A 15,465-nucleotide genomic window follows, 5' to 3' on the forward strand; every position below is an offset into this window, starting at 1 on the left:
ACGGCTATATGGTCTATACCAGGGGTCGGCAACCTTTTGAAGCTGAAGAGCCAAAAGTTACAATTTTCAAAATTTCCCTGGTTTTAAAGAGCCACTGACATTTTTTAATTTAAAATATTTTATTTTTTTATTAAGATTATTAGTATTTGTTCAAGGAGCTGGAGAGCCTCATCTTGATATCAAAAGAGCCGCATGCGGCTCGCGAGCCGCAGGTTGCCGACCCCTGGACAAACAGTTGAAAAACTGAAAACGATTTAAATAGTCCTGCTGTCCCAAAATGAAGCCGATCCGTTCAGGCTTTTGTGTTTCAATAAATAAAAACAAAAACAAAAAAAAGGAAGTCAGCCAGCCACAGACATATTTTAATTTATTATTATCTCTATTTATAATTATATATATACTAGATAAATGGCCCGTGTATGAAGAAATACAACGGACGTTAGGTGGAAAGTGCTGTCCTTTTAAATGTAGACTTTACCACAATACTTTACTGGTAACCTTGATCTACACGTTCACTACATTCACTACTAAATATAGTCGTAGATCATACCTCTAAACCTTGCACCTACGCTCAAACTTAATAAAAGTCGCATTCACAATTTCTTTCAGGCGTCTCTTCAGGGAAAGGGTGGGGATCCACCAGAAGAACGTCTATCGCCCCAGTGGCGACAATAGGTCGGGTATCACCCGTTGCGGCTCTTCGCAGTGTTCGTTTCAGGCTTTTTTTTCCCCCGGGGGTGGGGCACTAGAATTTTTGCAGGGGTGAATAAACTTGTACGGGTCGGGAGAGACACTATTCATAATTTGTGAATTCGACACTACCAACGCTGCCACTGAAAATATTTCTTTAAAACATTATAAGTAGCTCTAAAACATTATAAGTAGCCCTAACCCCCCCCCCTCCTTCCCCCCCTCCGTTAAAGTAAACTCTAGTTACCCCCCCCCCCCTACGTTTAAAATCGTTTCAAACGAAATTATCTGCCCCTAATAGTCGTCACTAAACCCGGCTCTGTTTGTAAACAGTTAGAGTGAACCACAGCTCACCAGACCATGTAGGGGTGGTAGGGAGCGCGTTTACAGCTTGTTTTCTAGCGTCTCCCAGAAGAGAATTATATATATAGATTTCCTATATAAATTATAATTCGTTTTTTTAGGGGGAGGAATTATCCGTTCTACCGGGGGGGGGGGGGGGGGTGGTGGGTTAAATGGGCTTCGCATGAAAGAAACTCAGCAAGCAAACCACTTTTCAGATTAGACACATTAATTAGGCGGTAATTTTATTATAGAGTATCAATGACGATATTTCTTTTGAGTTGGGGGGGGGGCGGCTTAGACGCTCTTACGCGGGGAATGGGCTTCGCCCCTACCCGAAGAATTATATGAAAGAAACTCTTCACGCAAACCACTTTTAAGATTAGAAAAAAATGTTTTTTTTATTTCAATGTTTACTCGAGAAGCAATGACGTCAGATTTATTGTGTGCACTCTCCCGGCTTTTGACTATTTCCTACTATATGCTCAATGTGACATCATGTTTCGTTTTCGTTTTACTATGAAAGTTTTTATTTCGCTTGTGTTTTCTCTATAGCGTTCTTGTCAGATAGATACATACATAGACAGCGAAAGTATTTTATACGAGATAAATGGCCCGTTGAGGAAGGATACAACGGGCGCTAGGTTGGTAGAGTTGTCTCTTTTCTCTAAACTAAAACCAAATCCAAAATCACCACCTTAATTTCAAATTGAACCGAAGACGAAAAATTACATTGAAAACGGATTTTAATTCAGAGTCGGCATTTTAATCGGATTTAAGCTTAATCTACACGTAGTTACCGCAAATTGATACTGAATATTGTCGTAGCCATACCCTAAACCGTGCACCTAATCTAAATCATGACAAAAGTCGCATTTAGAGTTTCCTTCAGGCGACTCTACTTGTGGGTTGGGAACTCCCTCTCCGGAGAGGAAAATGTCTGAAAGAAACACTGGTCGCATTAGTAGATCATACAAACTAAAGTTAGAGCTTGGGAGGGGCTTCGCCCCTATCCGCCGAAGAGATGCATGAAAGAAACTGTGCACGTAAAACACTTTTTAGAATAGAAAGCTTCAAGTACCCTTCCTCAGGGGAGGAAAAAGTCTGAAAGAAACACTATTCGCACTTGCCGGCGGGCGGGGGCTTCTCCCCTTACCCGAAGAATAGCATGAAAGAAACTCTGCACGCAAACCGCTTTTAAGATTAGACAAAATTGGCTTGTTAAATCAATGTTTACTCGAGAATCAATGACGTCATATTACTGTGTGCACTCTCCGGCTGTAGACTATTTTCTACTATATGCTACATGTGACGTCACGTTTCATTTTTCGAATTACTATGCATGTTTTTTCTCTGCTTGTGTTTTCTCTATAGCGTTCTTGACAGATAGATAGATAGATTGACAGATAGATAGATAGACAGCGAAACTATTATATATATATATATATATATATATATATATATATATATATATATATATATATATATATATATATATATATATATATATATATATATATATATATATATATATATATGGAGAACAGCTTGTATTTACGTCACAATCGTGTTGTGTTGGCAACTAATCGATACGCTTAAATCGTACAATGCTCGTAGTAAGTCTATTTTTAGAATTTATTGTAATTTTCCTCTGCGACACCCGCACGAAGGTATTTGGGAGTGTGGTGGGAGTGTGGTGGGAGTGTGGTGAGAGTGAGGTGAGAGTGTGGTTAGAACAATGTTAGTGAATAGAAGCCAGAACTCTATCAGCGTGTGTGTGAGTACATGTTAGAACTCTGTCCTTGTATTCAGAATGTACAGATAAAAGATAAAAAAAATGTCATACATTGTTCTTAAGGTTTAAGCAGCATTCAAATGTTTTCAAATTTTGTATATTATTTTTCTTGGATAGATTTATGTTCAATTCAAAAACACAGTCTAGCCTTGACAAAGAAGTGAATAGTATAACGATCTAATAGTAAAACTGATGGTGTTGGGTTTATGTTTGTCCAAACGTAAAACTGATGGTGTATGGTTTACTTTTGTCCAAACGTAAAAATGATGTTGTATGGTTTACGTTTGTCCAAGCGTAAAAATGATGGTGTATGGTTTACTTTTGTCCAAACGTAAAAATGATGTTGTATGGTTTACGTTTGTCCAAACGTAAAACTGATGGTGTATGGTTTACGTTTGTCCAAACGTAAAAATGATGGTGTATGGTTTACGTTTGTCCAAACGTAAAACTGATTGTGTAGGGTTTACGTTTGTCCAACAGATAAAATAACCACTCAAATGTGAGAGATAACTTGGCGAGGAGAAGGGGGGGGGGGGGGCAGTGACACGCTCAGAGCAAGAACTGATAGAGGATCGATATTTTGCCGGAGTGAGCGATTGAATGGCCCACTGAGTGCTAGGTGTGTGTGCGTGTGGCTGATGACTCATCGAATGCAACATAAGACAGCTCCTCGTATGGTACACAGATAACCCGACCTACAAGTTTGTGGCGCGTGTTGTCACGTTGTATGGCGGGTTGTCACGTTGTATGGTGGGTTGTCACGTTGTATGGTGGGTTGTCACGTTGTATGGTGGGTTGTCACGTTGTATGGTGGGTTGTCACATCGAATAGACTAGATTTGGTGTTATGCTTTAATTAAACACGCAGGTTAGAATAGGAAAAACAAAACTTATAACGGGGGAAAAATTCTCAAATTTAAACACAAACTTACTTTATGGACTGGATGAGATATCTAGAGTTTAATTGTTCTGTAGTAGAAGTAGTATGTCTACTCAACATCAACTAGAATATATTTTGGTCTGTAGTAATTACGTCTATGTGACGTATTTCTTAGTAAACGCATATCTAACTCAGCCTCTAGTACACAATCTCTAACTCAGCCTCCAGTACACAATCTCTAAGTCGGCCTCTAGTACACAATCTCTAAGTCGGCCTCTAGTACACAATCTCTAAGTCGGCCTTTAGTACACAATCTCCGTATTGTATGAACATCCAAACTCTAGAAAGCACACCGTTAACAAGGTCAGATATTTTGAATCAGACAGAACAGCTAATCAATACGGCCAGGAAGGTGTTTCTACCGGCTATGGCATGGCGCATGCGCAGCTGAATAGGGACCAGGGGTCTAGCAGAGAAAAAAATGGAGGCGGGATCAGACAGAGAACAATCTAGGGATCGGACAGAGAACGATCTAGGGATCTATTAGGCAGAGAACAATCTAGGGATCAGGCAGAGAACAATCTAGTGATCTATCAGGCAGAGAACAATCTAGGGATCAGGCAGAAAACAATCTAGGGATCGGGTAGAGAACAATCTAGGGATCAGGCAGAGAACAATCTAGGGATCAGGCAGAAAACAATCTAGGGATCGGGTAGAGAACAATCTAGGGATCAGGTAGAGAACAATCTAGGGATCAGGCAGAAAACAATCTAGGGATCGGGCAGAGAACAATCTAGGGATCAGGCAGAAAACAATCTAGGGATCAGGTAGAGAACAATCTAGGGATCAGGCAGAAAACAATCTAGGGATCTATTAGGTAGAGAACAATCTAGGGATCTATTAGGCAGAGAACAATCTAGGGATCTATCAGGCAGAAAACAATCTAGGGATCGGGTAGAGAACAATCTAGGGATCAGGCAGAGAACAATCTAGGGATCTATCAGGCAGAAAACAATCTAGGGATCAGGCAGAAAACAATCTAGGGATCTATTAGGTAGAGAACAATCTAGGGATCTATCAGGCAGAGAACAATCTAGGGATCAGGTAGAGAACAATCTAGGGATCAGGCAGAAAACAATCTAGGGATCGGGTAGAGAACAATCTAGGGATCAGGCAGAAAACAATCTAGGGATCAGGCAGAGAACAATCTAGGGATCAGGCAGAGAACAATCTAGGGATCAGGCAGAAAACAATCTAGGGATCAGGTAGAGAACAATCTAGGGATCAGGCAGAGAACAATCTAGGGATCAGGTAGAGAACAATCTAGGGATCAGGCAGAGAACAATCTAGGGATCTATTAGGTAGAGAACAATCTAGGGATCAGGCAGAGAACAATCTAGGGATCAGGCAGAGAACAATCTAGGGATCTATTAGGTAGAGAACAATCTAGGGATCAGGCAGAGAACAATCTAGGGATCAGGCAGAGAACAATCTAGGGATCAGGTAGAAAACAATCTAGGGATCTATTAGGTAGAGAACAATCTAGGGATCTATTAGGCAGAGAACAATCTAGGGATCTATTAGGTAGAGAACAATCTAGGGATCAGGTAGAGAACAATCTAGGGATCAGGCAGAAAACAATCTAGGGATCTATTAGGTAGAGAACAATCTAGGGATCAGGTAGAGAACAATCTAGGGATCTATTAGGCATTACGAGAGGCCAGGGTTCCTGCAGACAAAATGGTGGATTGAAAGAAACAAGGATGTCTGAGTTTGTAGCGGGCTGAAAGATTGAGCTTCACACGTCATGTCAACGTTTAATTTGAGAAGTTTTCAAGGAAAAAACAATACATAAAAACGTTTTAATAACAAGCTTTTATGTAATAATGCATTAAAAAGTAGGACATAAATGATTTTCTTTAAATATATAATTATAGACTACTATTTAAATAATTATAAAGAAAAGCGTTGGTCTATTCCTAAATATTACTGAAGGTATCTAATAGATAACATAGTGACTCACGCTATTCTTTAGAGCTATATTTTAAATAGTAGTGTATTATTATTTCTTTAAAGACAATCATTTTTATCTCCTTTGTAGTGCATAATTATATATTAAACATTGATATTAAAGCATTTTTATGCATTTGTTCAATACTTTAAATTTTTTAACACAATAGTGTTTCATGATTAAAAACAATAGCGCACCAAATGAACATGATAATACGCGTATAATAGTGCGGAATAGTATAAGACAACCCTCAGAAAATTTTAACTCATTCATAAAAAAATATTATTCATCCCATTAAATCAAATTAGATGACAAAATTGCATTTTCATCAGGTCTTAACCCACGTGCCCAATTTCAGAGAAATTCGTCTGTTATAAGTGCTGAAATTTCGCTCGCCCGTTTCTATCCCGACAGTTAGAAAGATAGAGAGAGAGATGACGAGGAAAAAAGTTAAATAAACGCTTGTAATAGAAAAAATCTATATCGAATGCCATTAACGTATGACACCAAACAATGTATGACACACAGTGATCGACAGAGTTTCTTCCAGGCATCTCTTCGGGGGGGGGGGGGGGGGGGAACTTAGCCCCCGCCCAAGAAAGTCTACCGCCCTCCCCCCCTCCCCCGAACGAAATGAAATTTATATAGAAAATATATTTTTAATAGTGTCCGCCCCCCCCCCCCCCCCCACCGAAAATTTCAAGTGCCCCCAGAGAAAAAAGTCTGAAAGAAACACTGGTGATAGATGAAACTAGCGTTATATGATAGCACATAAAAACAGTACAGTACGGTACAGTACGGTAGGTACGGTACAGCACGGTACAGACTGGCTGTCATCTTATTTACTTACCTTTAATCTTCCACAACAGAACATTCCGGTTTGCGCTAGAAATTTGAGGTAGATCCGCCAGTGCATGGGACTACGTAGATGTAGGGTGTCTACATAGTTTAGAATTGAGCATTGCGTTATTTACTCCAAACCAATATGGAGGCCATAGGTTTCTCAGATGGTCCATGTCGCTGCTCACTGGCAACTATGAGAGAACTGTCCGAGTTTGATCCAACACTAACAAGTCGCCAACAAAATTCATCTTAAATTGAAAAGGGTTTCCATTGTCTTGATTTTATAATGAAATTAAATTTCAAAATAAACGATAACTGATACAAAATTGAATCATATACTCATAGGATCTGAGAAAAAAGGAAAAAGATGGTTTAAAGATGTATCATAACTTTAACTTTGTATCACCAGCTCTAACCTTGTGTCACCAGCTTAAAACTTGTGTCACAAGCTACAACCTTGTGTCACCAGCTTAAAACTTGTATCACCAGCTCTAACTTTGTGTCACCAGCTCTTTGTGTCACCAGCTACAACTTTGTGTCACCAGCTACAACTTTGTGTCACCAGCTTAAAACTTGTATCACCAGCTCTAACTTTGTGTCACCAGCTCTAACTTTGTGTCACCAGCTCTAACCTTGTGTCACCAGTTCTAACCTTGTATCACCAGCTCTTTGTGTCACCAGCTCTAACCTTGTGTCACCAATTCTAACCTTGTATCACGAGCTCTTTGTGTCACCAGCTCTAACCTTGTGTCACCAGCTCTAACCTTGTGTCACCAGCTACAACTTTGTGTCACCAGCTCTAACTTTGTGTCACCAGCTCTAACCTTGTGTCACCAGCTCTAACCTTGTGTCACCAGCTACAACTTTGTGTCACCAGCTCTAACTTTGTGTCACCAGCTCTAACCTTGTGTCACCAGCTACAACTTTGTGTCACCAGCTCTAACCTTGTGTCACCAGCTACAACTTTGTGTCACCAGCTCTAACCTTGTGTCACCAGCTACAACTTTGTGTCACCAGCTCTAACCTTGTGTCACCAGCTCTAACCTTGTGTCACCAGCTCTAACCTTGTGTCACCAGCTCTAACCTTGTGTCACCAGCTACAACTTTGTGTCACCAGCTTTAACCTTGTGTCACCAGCTCTAACCTTGTGTCACCAGCTACAAATTTGTATCACCAGCTACAAATTTGTATCACCAGCTACAACTTTGTATCACCAGCTACAACTTTGTGTCACCAGCTACAAATTTGTATCACCAGCTACAACTTTGTGTCACCAGCTCTAACCTTGTATCACCAGCTCTAACCTTGTGTCACCAGCTACAAATTTGTATCACCAGCTACAAATTTGTATCACCAGCTACAACTTTGTGTCACCAGCTCTAACCTTGTGTCACCAGCTCTAACCTTGTGAACCATATCTGAGGGTAAAAATGAATGTGGTAATTTAAAGTGGCAGATTGTGTGGCTAAGTGAGTTGGTGAGGTGGGGTGGCTAAGTGAGTTGGTGAGGTGGGGTGGCTAAGTGAGTTGGTGAGGTGGGGTGGCTAAGTGAGTTGGTGAGGTGGGGTGGCTAAGTGAGTTGGTGAGGTGAGTTGAGGTGGCTAAGTGAGTTGGTGAGGTGGGGTTGCTAAGTGAGTTGGTGAGGTGGGGTGGCTAAGTGAGTTGGGGTGGCTAAGTGAGTTGGTGAGGTGAGTTGAGGTGGCTAAGTGAGGTGGTCAGGTGGGGTGGCTAAGTGAGTTGGTGAGGTGAGTTGGGGTGGCTAAGTGAGGTGGTCAGGTGGGGTGGCTAAGTGAGGTGGTCAGGTGGGGTGGCTAAGTGAGGTGGTCAGGTGGGTTGGGGTGGCTAAGTGAGGTGGTCAGGTGGGGTGGCTAAGTGAGGTGGTGAGGTGAGTTGAGGTGGCTAAGTGAGGTGAGTTGAGGTGGCTAAGTGAGGTGGTCAGGTGGGGTGGCTAAGTGAGGTGGTGAGGTGAGTTGAGGTGGCTAAGTGAGGTGGTCAGGTGGGGTGGCTAAGTGAGGTGGTCAGGTGGGGTGGCTAAGTGAGGTGGTCAGGTGAGTTGGGGTGGCTAAGTGAGGTGGTCAGGTGAGTTGGGGTGGCTAAGTGAGGTGGTCAGATGGGGTGGCTAAGTGAGGGGTTCAAGTGGGTTGGGGTGGCTAAGTGAGGTGGTCAGGTGGGGTGGGTGACTAAGTGAGGTGGTCAGGTGAGTTGAGGTGGCTAAGTGAGGTGGTCAGGTGGGGTGGCTAAGTGAGGTGGTCAGTTGAGTTGAGGTGGCTAAGTGAGGTGGTCAGTTGGGTTGAGGTGGCTAAGTGAGGTGGTCAGTTGGGTTGAGGTGGCTAAGTGAGGTGGTCAGGTGAGTTGAGGTGGCTAAGTGAGGTGGTCAGTTGAGTTGAGGTGGCTAAGTGAGGTAGTCAGGTGGGGTGGCTAAGTGAGGTGGTCAGGTGGGGTGGCTAAGTGAGTTGGTCAGTTGAGTTGAGGTGGCTAAGTGAGGTGGTCAGTTGGGTTGAGGTGGCTAAGTGAGGTGGTCAGTTGAGTTGAGGTGGCTAAGTGAGGTGGTCAGTTGAGTTGAGGTGGCTAAGTGAGGTGGTCAGTTGGGTTGAGGTGGCTAAGTGAGGTGGTCAGTTGGGTTGAGGTGGCTAAGTGAGGTGGTCAGTTGAGTTGAGGTGGCTAAGTGAGGTGGTCAGTTGGGTTGAGGTGGCTAAGTGAGGTGGTCAGTTGGGTTGAGGTGGCTAAGTGAGGTGGTCAGTTGGGTTGAGGTGGCTAAGTGAGGTGGTCAGTTGGGTTGAGGTGGCTAAGTGAGGTGGTCAGTTGAGTTGAGGTGGCTAAGTGAGGTGGTCAGTTGGGTTGAGGTGGCTAAGTGAGGTGGTCAGTTGAGTTGAGGTGGCTAAGTGAGGTGGTCAGTTGGGTTGAGGTGGCTAAGTGAGGTGGTCAGTTGAGTTGAGGTGGCTAAGTGAGGTGGTCAGGTGGGTTCTGGTGGCTAAGTGAGGTGGTCAGGTGGGTTGGGGTGGCTAAGTGAGGTGGTCAGGTGGGGTGGCTAAGTGAGGTGGTCAGGTGGGTTGGCTAAGTGAGGTGGTCAGGTGGGTTCTGGTGGCTAAGTGAGGTGGTCAGGTGGGTTCTGGTGGCTAAGTGAGGTGGTCAGGTGGGGTGGCTAAGTGAGGTGGTCAGGTGGGTTGGCTAAGTGAGGTGGTCAGGTGGGGTGGCTAAGTGAGGTGGTCAGGTGGGTTGGCTAAGTGAGGTGGTCAGATGGGGTGGCTAAGTGAGGTGGTCAGGTGAGTTGGGGTGGCTAAGTGAGGTGGTCAGGTGGGGTGGCTAAGTGAGGTGGTCAGGTGGGGTGGCTAAGTGAGGTGGTCAGGTGGGGTGGCTAAGTGAGGTGGTCAGGTGGGTTCTGGTGGCTAATTGAGGTGGTCAGGTGGGTTGGCTAAGTGAGGTGGTCAGGTGGGGTGGCTAAGTGAGGTGGTCAGGTGGGGTGGCTAAGTCAGGTGGTCAGGTGGGTTCTGGTGGCTAAGTGAGGTGGTCAGTTGAGTTGAGGTGGCTAAGTGAGGTGGTCAGTTGACTTGAGGTGGCTAAGTGAGGTGGTCAGTTGAGTTGAGGTGGCTAAGTGAGGTGGTCAGTTGAGTTGAGGTGGCTAAGTGAGGTGGTCAGGTGGGTTCTGGTGGCTAAGTGAGGTGGTCAGGTGAGTTGAGGTGGCTAAGTGAGGTGGTCAGGTGGGGTGGCTAAGTGAGGTGGTCAGTTGAGTTGAGGTGGCTAAGTGAGGTGGTCAGGTGGGGTGGCTAAGTGAGGTGGTCAGGTGAGTTGGGGTGGCTAAGTGAGGTGGTCAGATGGGGTGGCTAAGTGAGGTGGTCAGGTGGGTTCTGGTGGCTAAGTGAGGTGGTCAGTTGAGTTGATGTGGCTAAGTGAGGTGGTCAGTTGAGTTGAGGTGGCTAAGTGAGGTGGTCAGTTGAGTTGAGGTGGCTAAGTGATGTGGTCAGTTGAGTTGAGGTGGCTAAGTGAGGTGGTCAGGTGGGTTGGGGTGTGTTGGCTAAGTGTGGTGGTCAGATGGGTTGGGGTGGCTAAGTGAGGTGGTCAGGTGGGGTGGCTAAGTGAGGTGGTCAGGTGGGTTGGGGTGGCTAAGTGAGGTGGTCAGTTGGGTTGGGGTGGCTAAGTGAGGTGGTCAGGTGAGTTGAGGTGGCTAAGTGAGGTGGTCAGTTGAGTTGAGGTGGCTAAGTGAGGTGGTCAGTTGGGTTGGGGTGGCTAAGTGAGGTGGTCAGTTGGGTTGGGGTGGCTAAGTGAGGTGGTCAGGTGAGTTGAGGTGGCTAAGTGAGGTGGTCAGTTGAGTTGAGGTGGCTAAGTGAGGTGGTCAGGTGGGGTGGCTAAGTGAGGTGGTCAGGTGGGGTGGCTAAGTGAGGTGTCAGGTGGGGTGGCTAAGTGAGGTGGTCAGGTGGGTTCTGGTGGCTAAGTGAGGTGGTCAGTTGAGTTGAGGTGGCTAAGTGAGGTGGTCAGTTGGGTTGGGGTAGCTAAGTGAGGTGGTCAGGTGAGTTGAGGTGGCTAAGTGAGGTGGTCAGTTGAGTTGGGGTGGCTAAGTGAGGTGGTCAGGTGAGTTGAGGTGGCTAAGTGAGGTGGTCAGTTGAGTTGAGGTGGCTAAGTGAGGTGGTCAGGTGAGTTGAGGTGGCTAAGTGAGGTGGTCAGGTGAGTTGGGGTGGCTAAGTGAGGTGGTCAGGTGGGTTCTGGTGGCTAAGTGAGGTGGTCAGGTGGGGTGGCTAAGTGAGGTGGTCAGGTGGGGTGGCTAAGTGAGGTGGTCAGGTGGGGTGGCTAAGTGAGGTGGTCAGTTGAGTTGAGGTGGCTAAGTGGGGTGGTCAGGTGGGGTGGCTAAGTGAGGTGGTCACGTGGGGTGGGTTGGGTTGGCTAAGTGAGGTGGTTCAGGTGGGTTGGGGTGGGGTGGCTAAGTGAGGTTGTCAGGTGGGGTGGCAAAGTGAGGTGGTCAGGTGAGTTGAGGTGGCTAAGTGAGGTGGTCAGGTGGGGTGGCTAAGTGAGGTGGTCACGTGGGGTGGGTTGGGTTGGCTAAGTGAGGTGGTCAGGTGGGTTGCAGAGGCATAGCGACCCTTCCGGGCGCCCGGTGACAAACTTTAGATTTGCACCCCCCCTTCAAACTTTCGATTTTCCAACCTATTTTGGCGCCCCCTAATGTCGGCGCCACGGGACATATGTCCCCCGTGCCCCCTCCCCCCCCCCGCATCGCTACGCCTCTGGTGGGTTGGAGTGGCTAAGTAAGGTGGTCAGGTAAGTCACACATCTATTTAATCATACTTCACATCACATGATACATCATACGATACATCACACGATACAACACATGATACATCACATGATACATCTCATGATACATCACATGATACATCACATGATGCATCACACGATACATCACACGATATATCACATGATACATCACATGATACATCACATGATACATCACATGATACATCACATGATACATCACATGATACATCATATGATACATCACACGATACATCACACGATACATCACATGACACATCACATGATACATCACATGATACATCACAAATCAAAACACATGTCACATAATACGTCACATCACTTATCAAATCACATGTGACATCACATGATACATCACATGACACATCACATGATACATCACTTGATACAGCACAAATCAAAACACATCTCACATAATACGTCACATCACTTATCAAATCACATGTGACATCACATGTCACAACACGTAACATGTGATATTACATGTGCCATCATTTATCTCATCACATGTCGAATCAGATGTCATTTCACAACAAAAATGCAACAAAATGATTACTTTCACAGGACTCTCTGAATGTTAATTAACAAAAGCATGAACCCCTGCTGTAATTACGTCATCATATGTGAATGTTTAAGCTAGTACTTGCCCTGTAATATGTAACGGTTGTCACATAATTCGAACCTGTGGTTGACAGTCTGTGAACAGCTGCGAAAATTGCTTCTGTTACATCCATGGGTTGAATGTTCCATTAGCTCTGGCACAAGGCTACACACTTTCAAGAGTTGGTTAAGCCATGAAAGCCTGTTAGAATTACCTGAATCGGGGATGACTTTCAGATCTCAGCAAATTATCCACTTGAAAATGACGAATGTTGATGAATGTGAATTCCTGCAGCTAGCAGTTCAGGCTTGACATTCAGCCCACCAACCTGATAACCCAGTCAACTTGACAACCCGATATATGTCACTTCTCTCTGGCTCTCTCCCTTCTCCCATCGAATGATCCTGGGAGCACACTGGGAGAGAGCGACACACTGGGAGAGGGCGACACACTGGGAGAGAGTTCTATCTAAACTAGGCCGTGAGGATCGGATCGAACGCAAACAGTGAGGGCTGCGACAATATTCTGCGACAGGCGACTGGTTGGTTCCAATACACGCGCGCTAAGCAACACACCTAACTCTAACCCAGCACACACGCTACAAGCAGCAAATTTTTTTATGAATTAATTAACATTTTCTGAAATTATTAGGCCGTTTTTATACTTTTGTTACGCACTATTATACGCGCATTATCATGTTTATTTTGGTGCACAATAATTTTTAGTCATGAAACTCTATTGTAATTAAAAACTAAAGTACTGAGAAAAAAATTCATTAAAAACCGTTCCTGTCATTTAGAAGTGCCCGTAATTTCGCTTAGGCGTTTCGATCTAGACTGATGACAGAGGAAGCAAGTTAAATAAAAGCTTGTAAAAAAAAATTCATATTTTTTTTTTCAATAAAAACGTTTTAATAACTAGTTTTTATGTAATATTGCACTAAGAAAGAGAAAATTAATTATACACTACTATGTAAATAACTATAAAGAAGAGCGTTGGTCACTTTAGTATCTATCGGATACCTTTACTAATATTTAGGAAGAGATCCACTCTTTTCTTTATAGTAATTTAAATAGTAGAGTATAATTTATTTTCTACTTTTTAGTGCATTATTACATAAGAGCTTGTTATTAAAACGTTTTTTATTAAATTATTTTTTTAACATTGAGATCTCCACTAAAAATTTTTTTTAAGACGGCCATGCAATCTTCGTAAAATGCGATACGCGAAACGCGAAATGGTGCTGAGAAAAATGCGACAAACAGTGAGACCCAATTTGCGATACAAATTTTCGTTTAATTCTTTTTTGGTTCTTTTTGTTTTTCTAGATTTGCAAGAAGAAAAGTTTTCAACTAAACTTGTATAGATCGATCACGAGTGTGGCAGGCCTTTGTTTTTAAATGTAGATTAAGATCTAAATGTCCTTGCTCCAATGATCACCCACTCAGGTTTTCTAGTTGGGGGGGGGGGGGAATTCCGGCTTAGTTCAAGGTTCACTGTGAGTTCACACCGGATTAGAAATCAGCAGCCCAATAGCATACGTAATAGCATGTTAACACTGCTTTCTGAGAGTGCGAGTATCTATAATCCTTTTTTTTTTAAACAAGTAATTCGAAAATCTTACTTTTGGTCATTATCTAGGTTGCTGGCCTTCTTACCTATGGGAGATGGGCGTTAGAGAAGCGGATACGGGAGATGTAGCCCGCATTTCTTCCATAGAATGTGAAAAATATTAAATATGTAGGCTTTTCTAAAAAAAAATAGTGTAAAATTCAATTAGCGTTGAAACAGAAATAATAATAATGGCCAATATTCTTATATACTTAATAATAAAGTAAACAAGTTTGAAATGTGGTGTTTCGGGCTATATCCAGTGGCGTAGCTACCGTAAACCTAGCGTAAGCAAGGCATGGGGGCCCAGGGGAAAAAAACAGAACAGAGCCCATCGTATTAGCTTGGGAACATTACTGTCATAACATGCGTGATTACATTGTCGTGCAAAACGTTGAGAAAATTAGCCTATAAACAAACTATATTCGTTTTAATGAGCGCCATACACTACGGATACGGAGGGTTACTAAAATCGATTACTAAATCGAATAAGGGGTGTCCTCCAGCGCATCAGCAGTAGTAACGGTTGGCCGGCACGTGATACTCAGTGGCCTTCCAGAGTCAAAGGATCCGTTTATTGCGCGCCCTGCAGTCAGGGGTACTACTTATTTAACGATCAAACAGCAAAAGGGGCGGCTTTCGACGTAAGAATGACACCGACACACAAGAGTATTCTACACTGGGGACACAGACCTCTACGTTCGATGATTAAAACCGAACTAGGGGTTTGCACCGTGTAATCGCCCCTGACATCTAGGCGGTCGCCGAAAGGTGTTCAACCTCACTGTTATGGAGGTAGATTAACGTACACTTAATGCTTTCATACAGTACCCCCAAGAGTGTCTGAGCGGTAGGGTAGACAAACCCGCGCCCCAGCAACAAAGTTCCGAACAAATAGCAGCGGCGTTGTTTACGTGATCGGGGAGGAGATATTGATGTATATGATGGATTTTTAAAATCTCATTGTTTGATGTTATCATTATGATGATGTCAATATGTTATAAAACAAATTGTAGATATGCTATTTAGGTCAGTTACTTGACCATCCTAAGTATCGAACATACAGATGCAGCTAAAATGGATTTAAAAGAAACTTAATAATCATTTTTCAAAATCGAAATCATGAAAAAAAAAAACAATCCAGAAATCTCTTTTTTTGCAATTTGGTGGGGTGTCACCCCTCGCTCCCTAATCTTTTTTTTTTATTTTAACAGGATAAAACATAGTTTTGAAAGTTAATTTTACAATGTTTCGTCATTGTGTCACGCCTAAATGTTGTCATGAGATGCGGACTGCCCCCCCCCCCCCGCCTTGTGACACTACTGCGCTTGGTTACTTAAATTTTAGTTCCCAGAAAGAACCGCAACGGAAAAAAGCGCAACGGAAAAAAGCGCAAAACAAAAAGCGCAACGGAAAAAAAGCGCAAACA

At 43.7% G+C, this 15,465-nt stretch overlaps 1 protein-coding gene across 2 annotated transcripts in view; it reads right to left on the reverse strand.

The window, feature by feature from the left end:
- Positions 1-12,856, reverse strand: part of LOC131956961 (uncharacterized) — a 32,387-nt gene extending 19,531 nt beyond the window's left edge. The window contains exons 1-2 of one of the 2 annotated variants that reach the window (XM_059321615.1): positions 12,640-12,856; positions 6,568-6,908 (exon numbers count right to left, since the gene is read on the reverse strand). In XM_059321615.1, coding sequence (XP_059177598.1) covers positions 6,568-6,633 — 66 coding nt within the window. In that variant the 5' untranslated portion in view covers positions 6,634-6,908; positions 12,640-12,856. Of the gene's footprint in view, positions 1-6,567; positions 7,064-12,639 lie in introns of those variants that run through there. The other variant, XM_059321614.1, reaches the window with a different exon arrangement.
- Positions 12,857-15,465: the final 2,609 nt, after the last annotated feature.

This window comes from Physella acuta, unplaced genomic scaffold (genome assembly GCF_028476545.2).
Source record: "Physella acuta isolate Inbredline_101_S28 unplaced genomic scaffold, ASM2847654v3 ptg001190l, whole genome shotgun sequence".
Taxonomy (NCBI): domain Eukaryota; kingdom Metazoa; phylum Mollusca; class Gastropoda; family Physidae; genus Physella; species Physella acuta.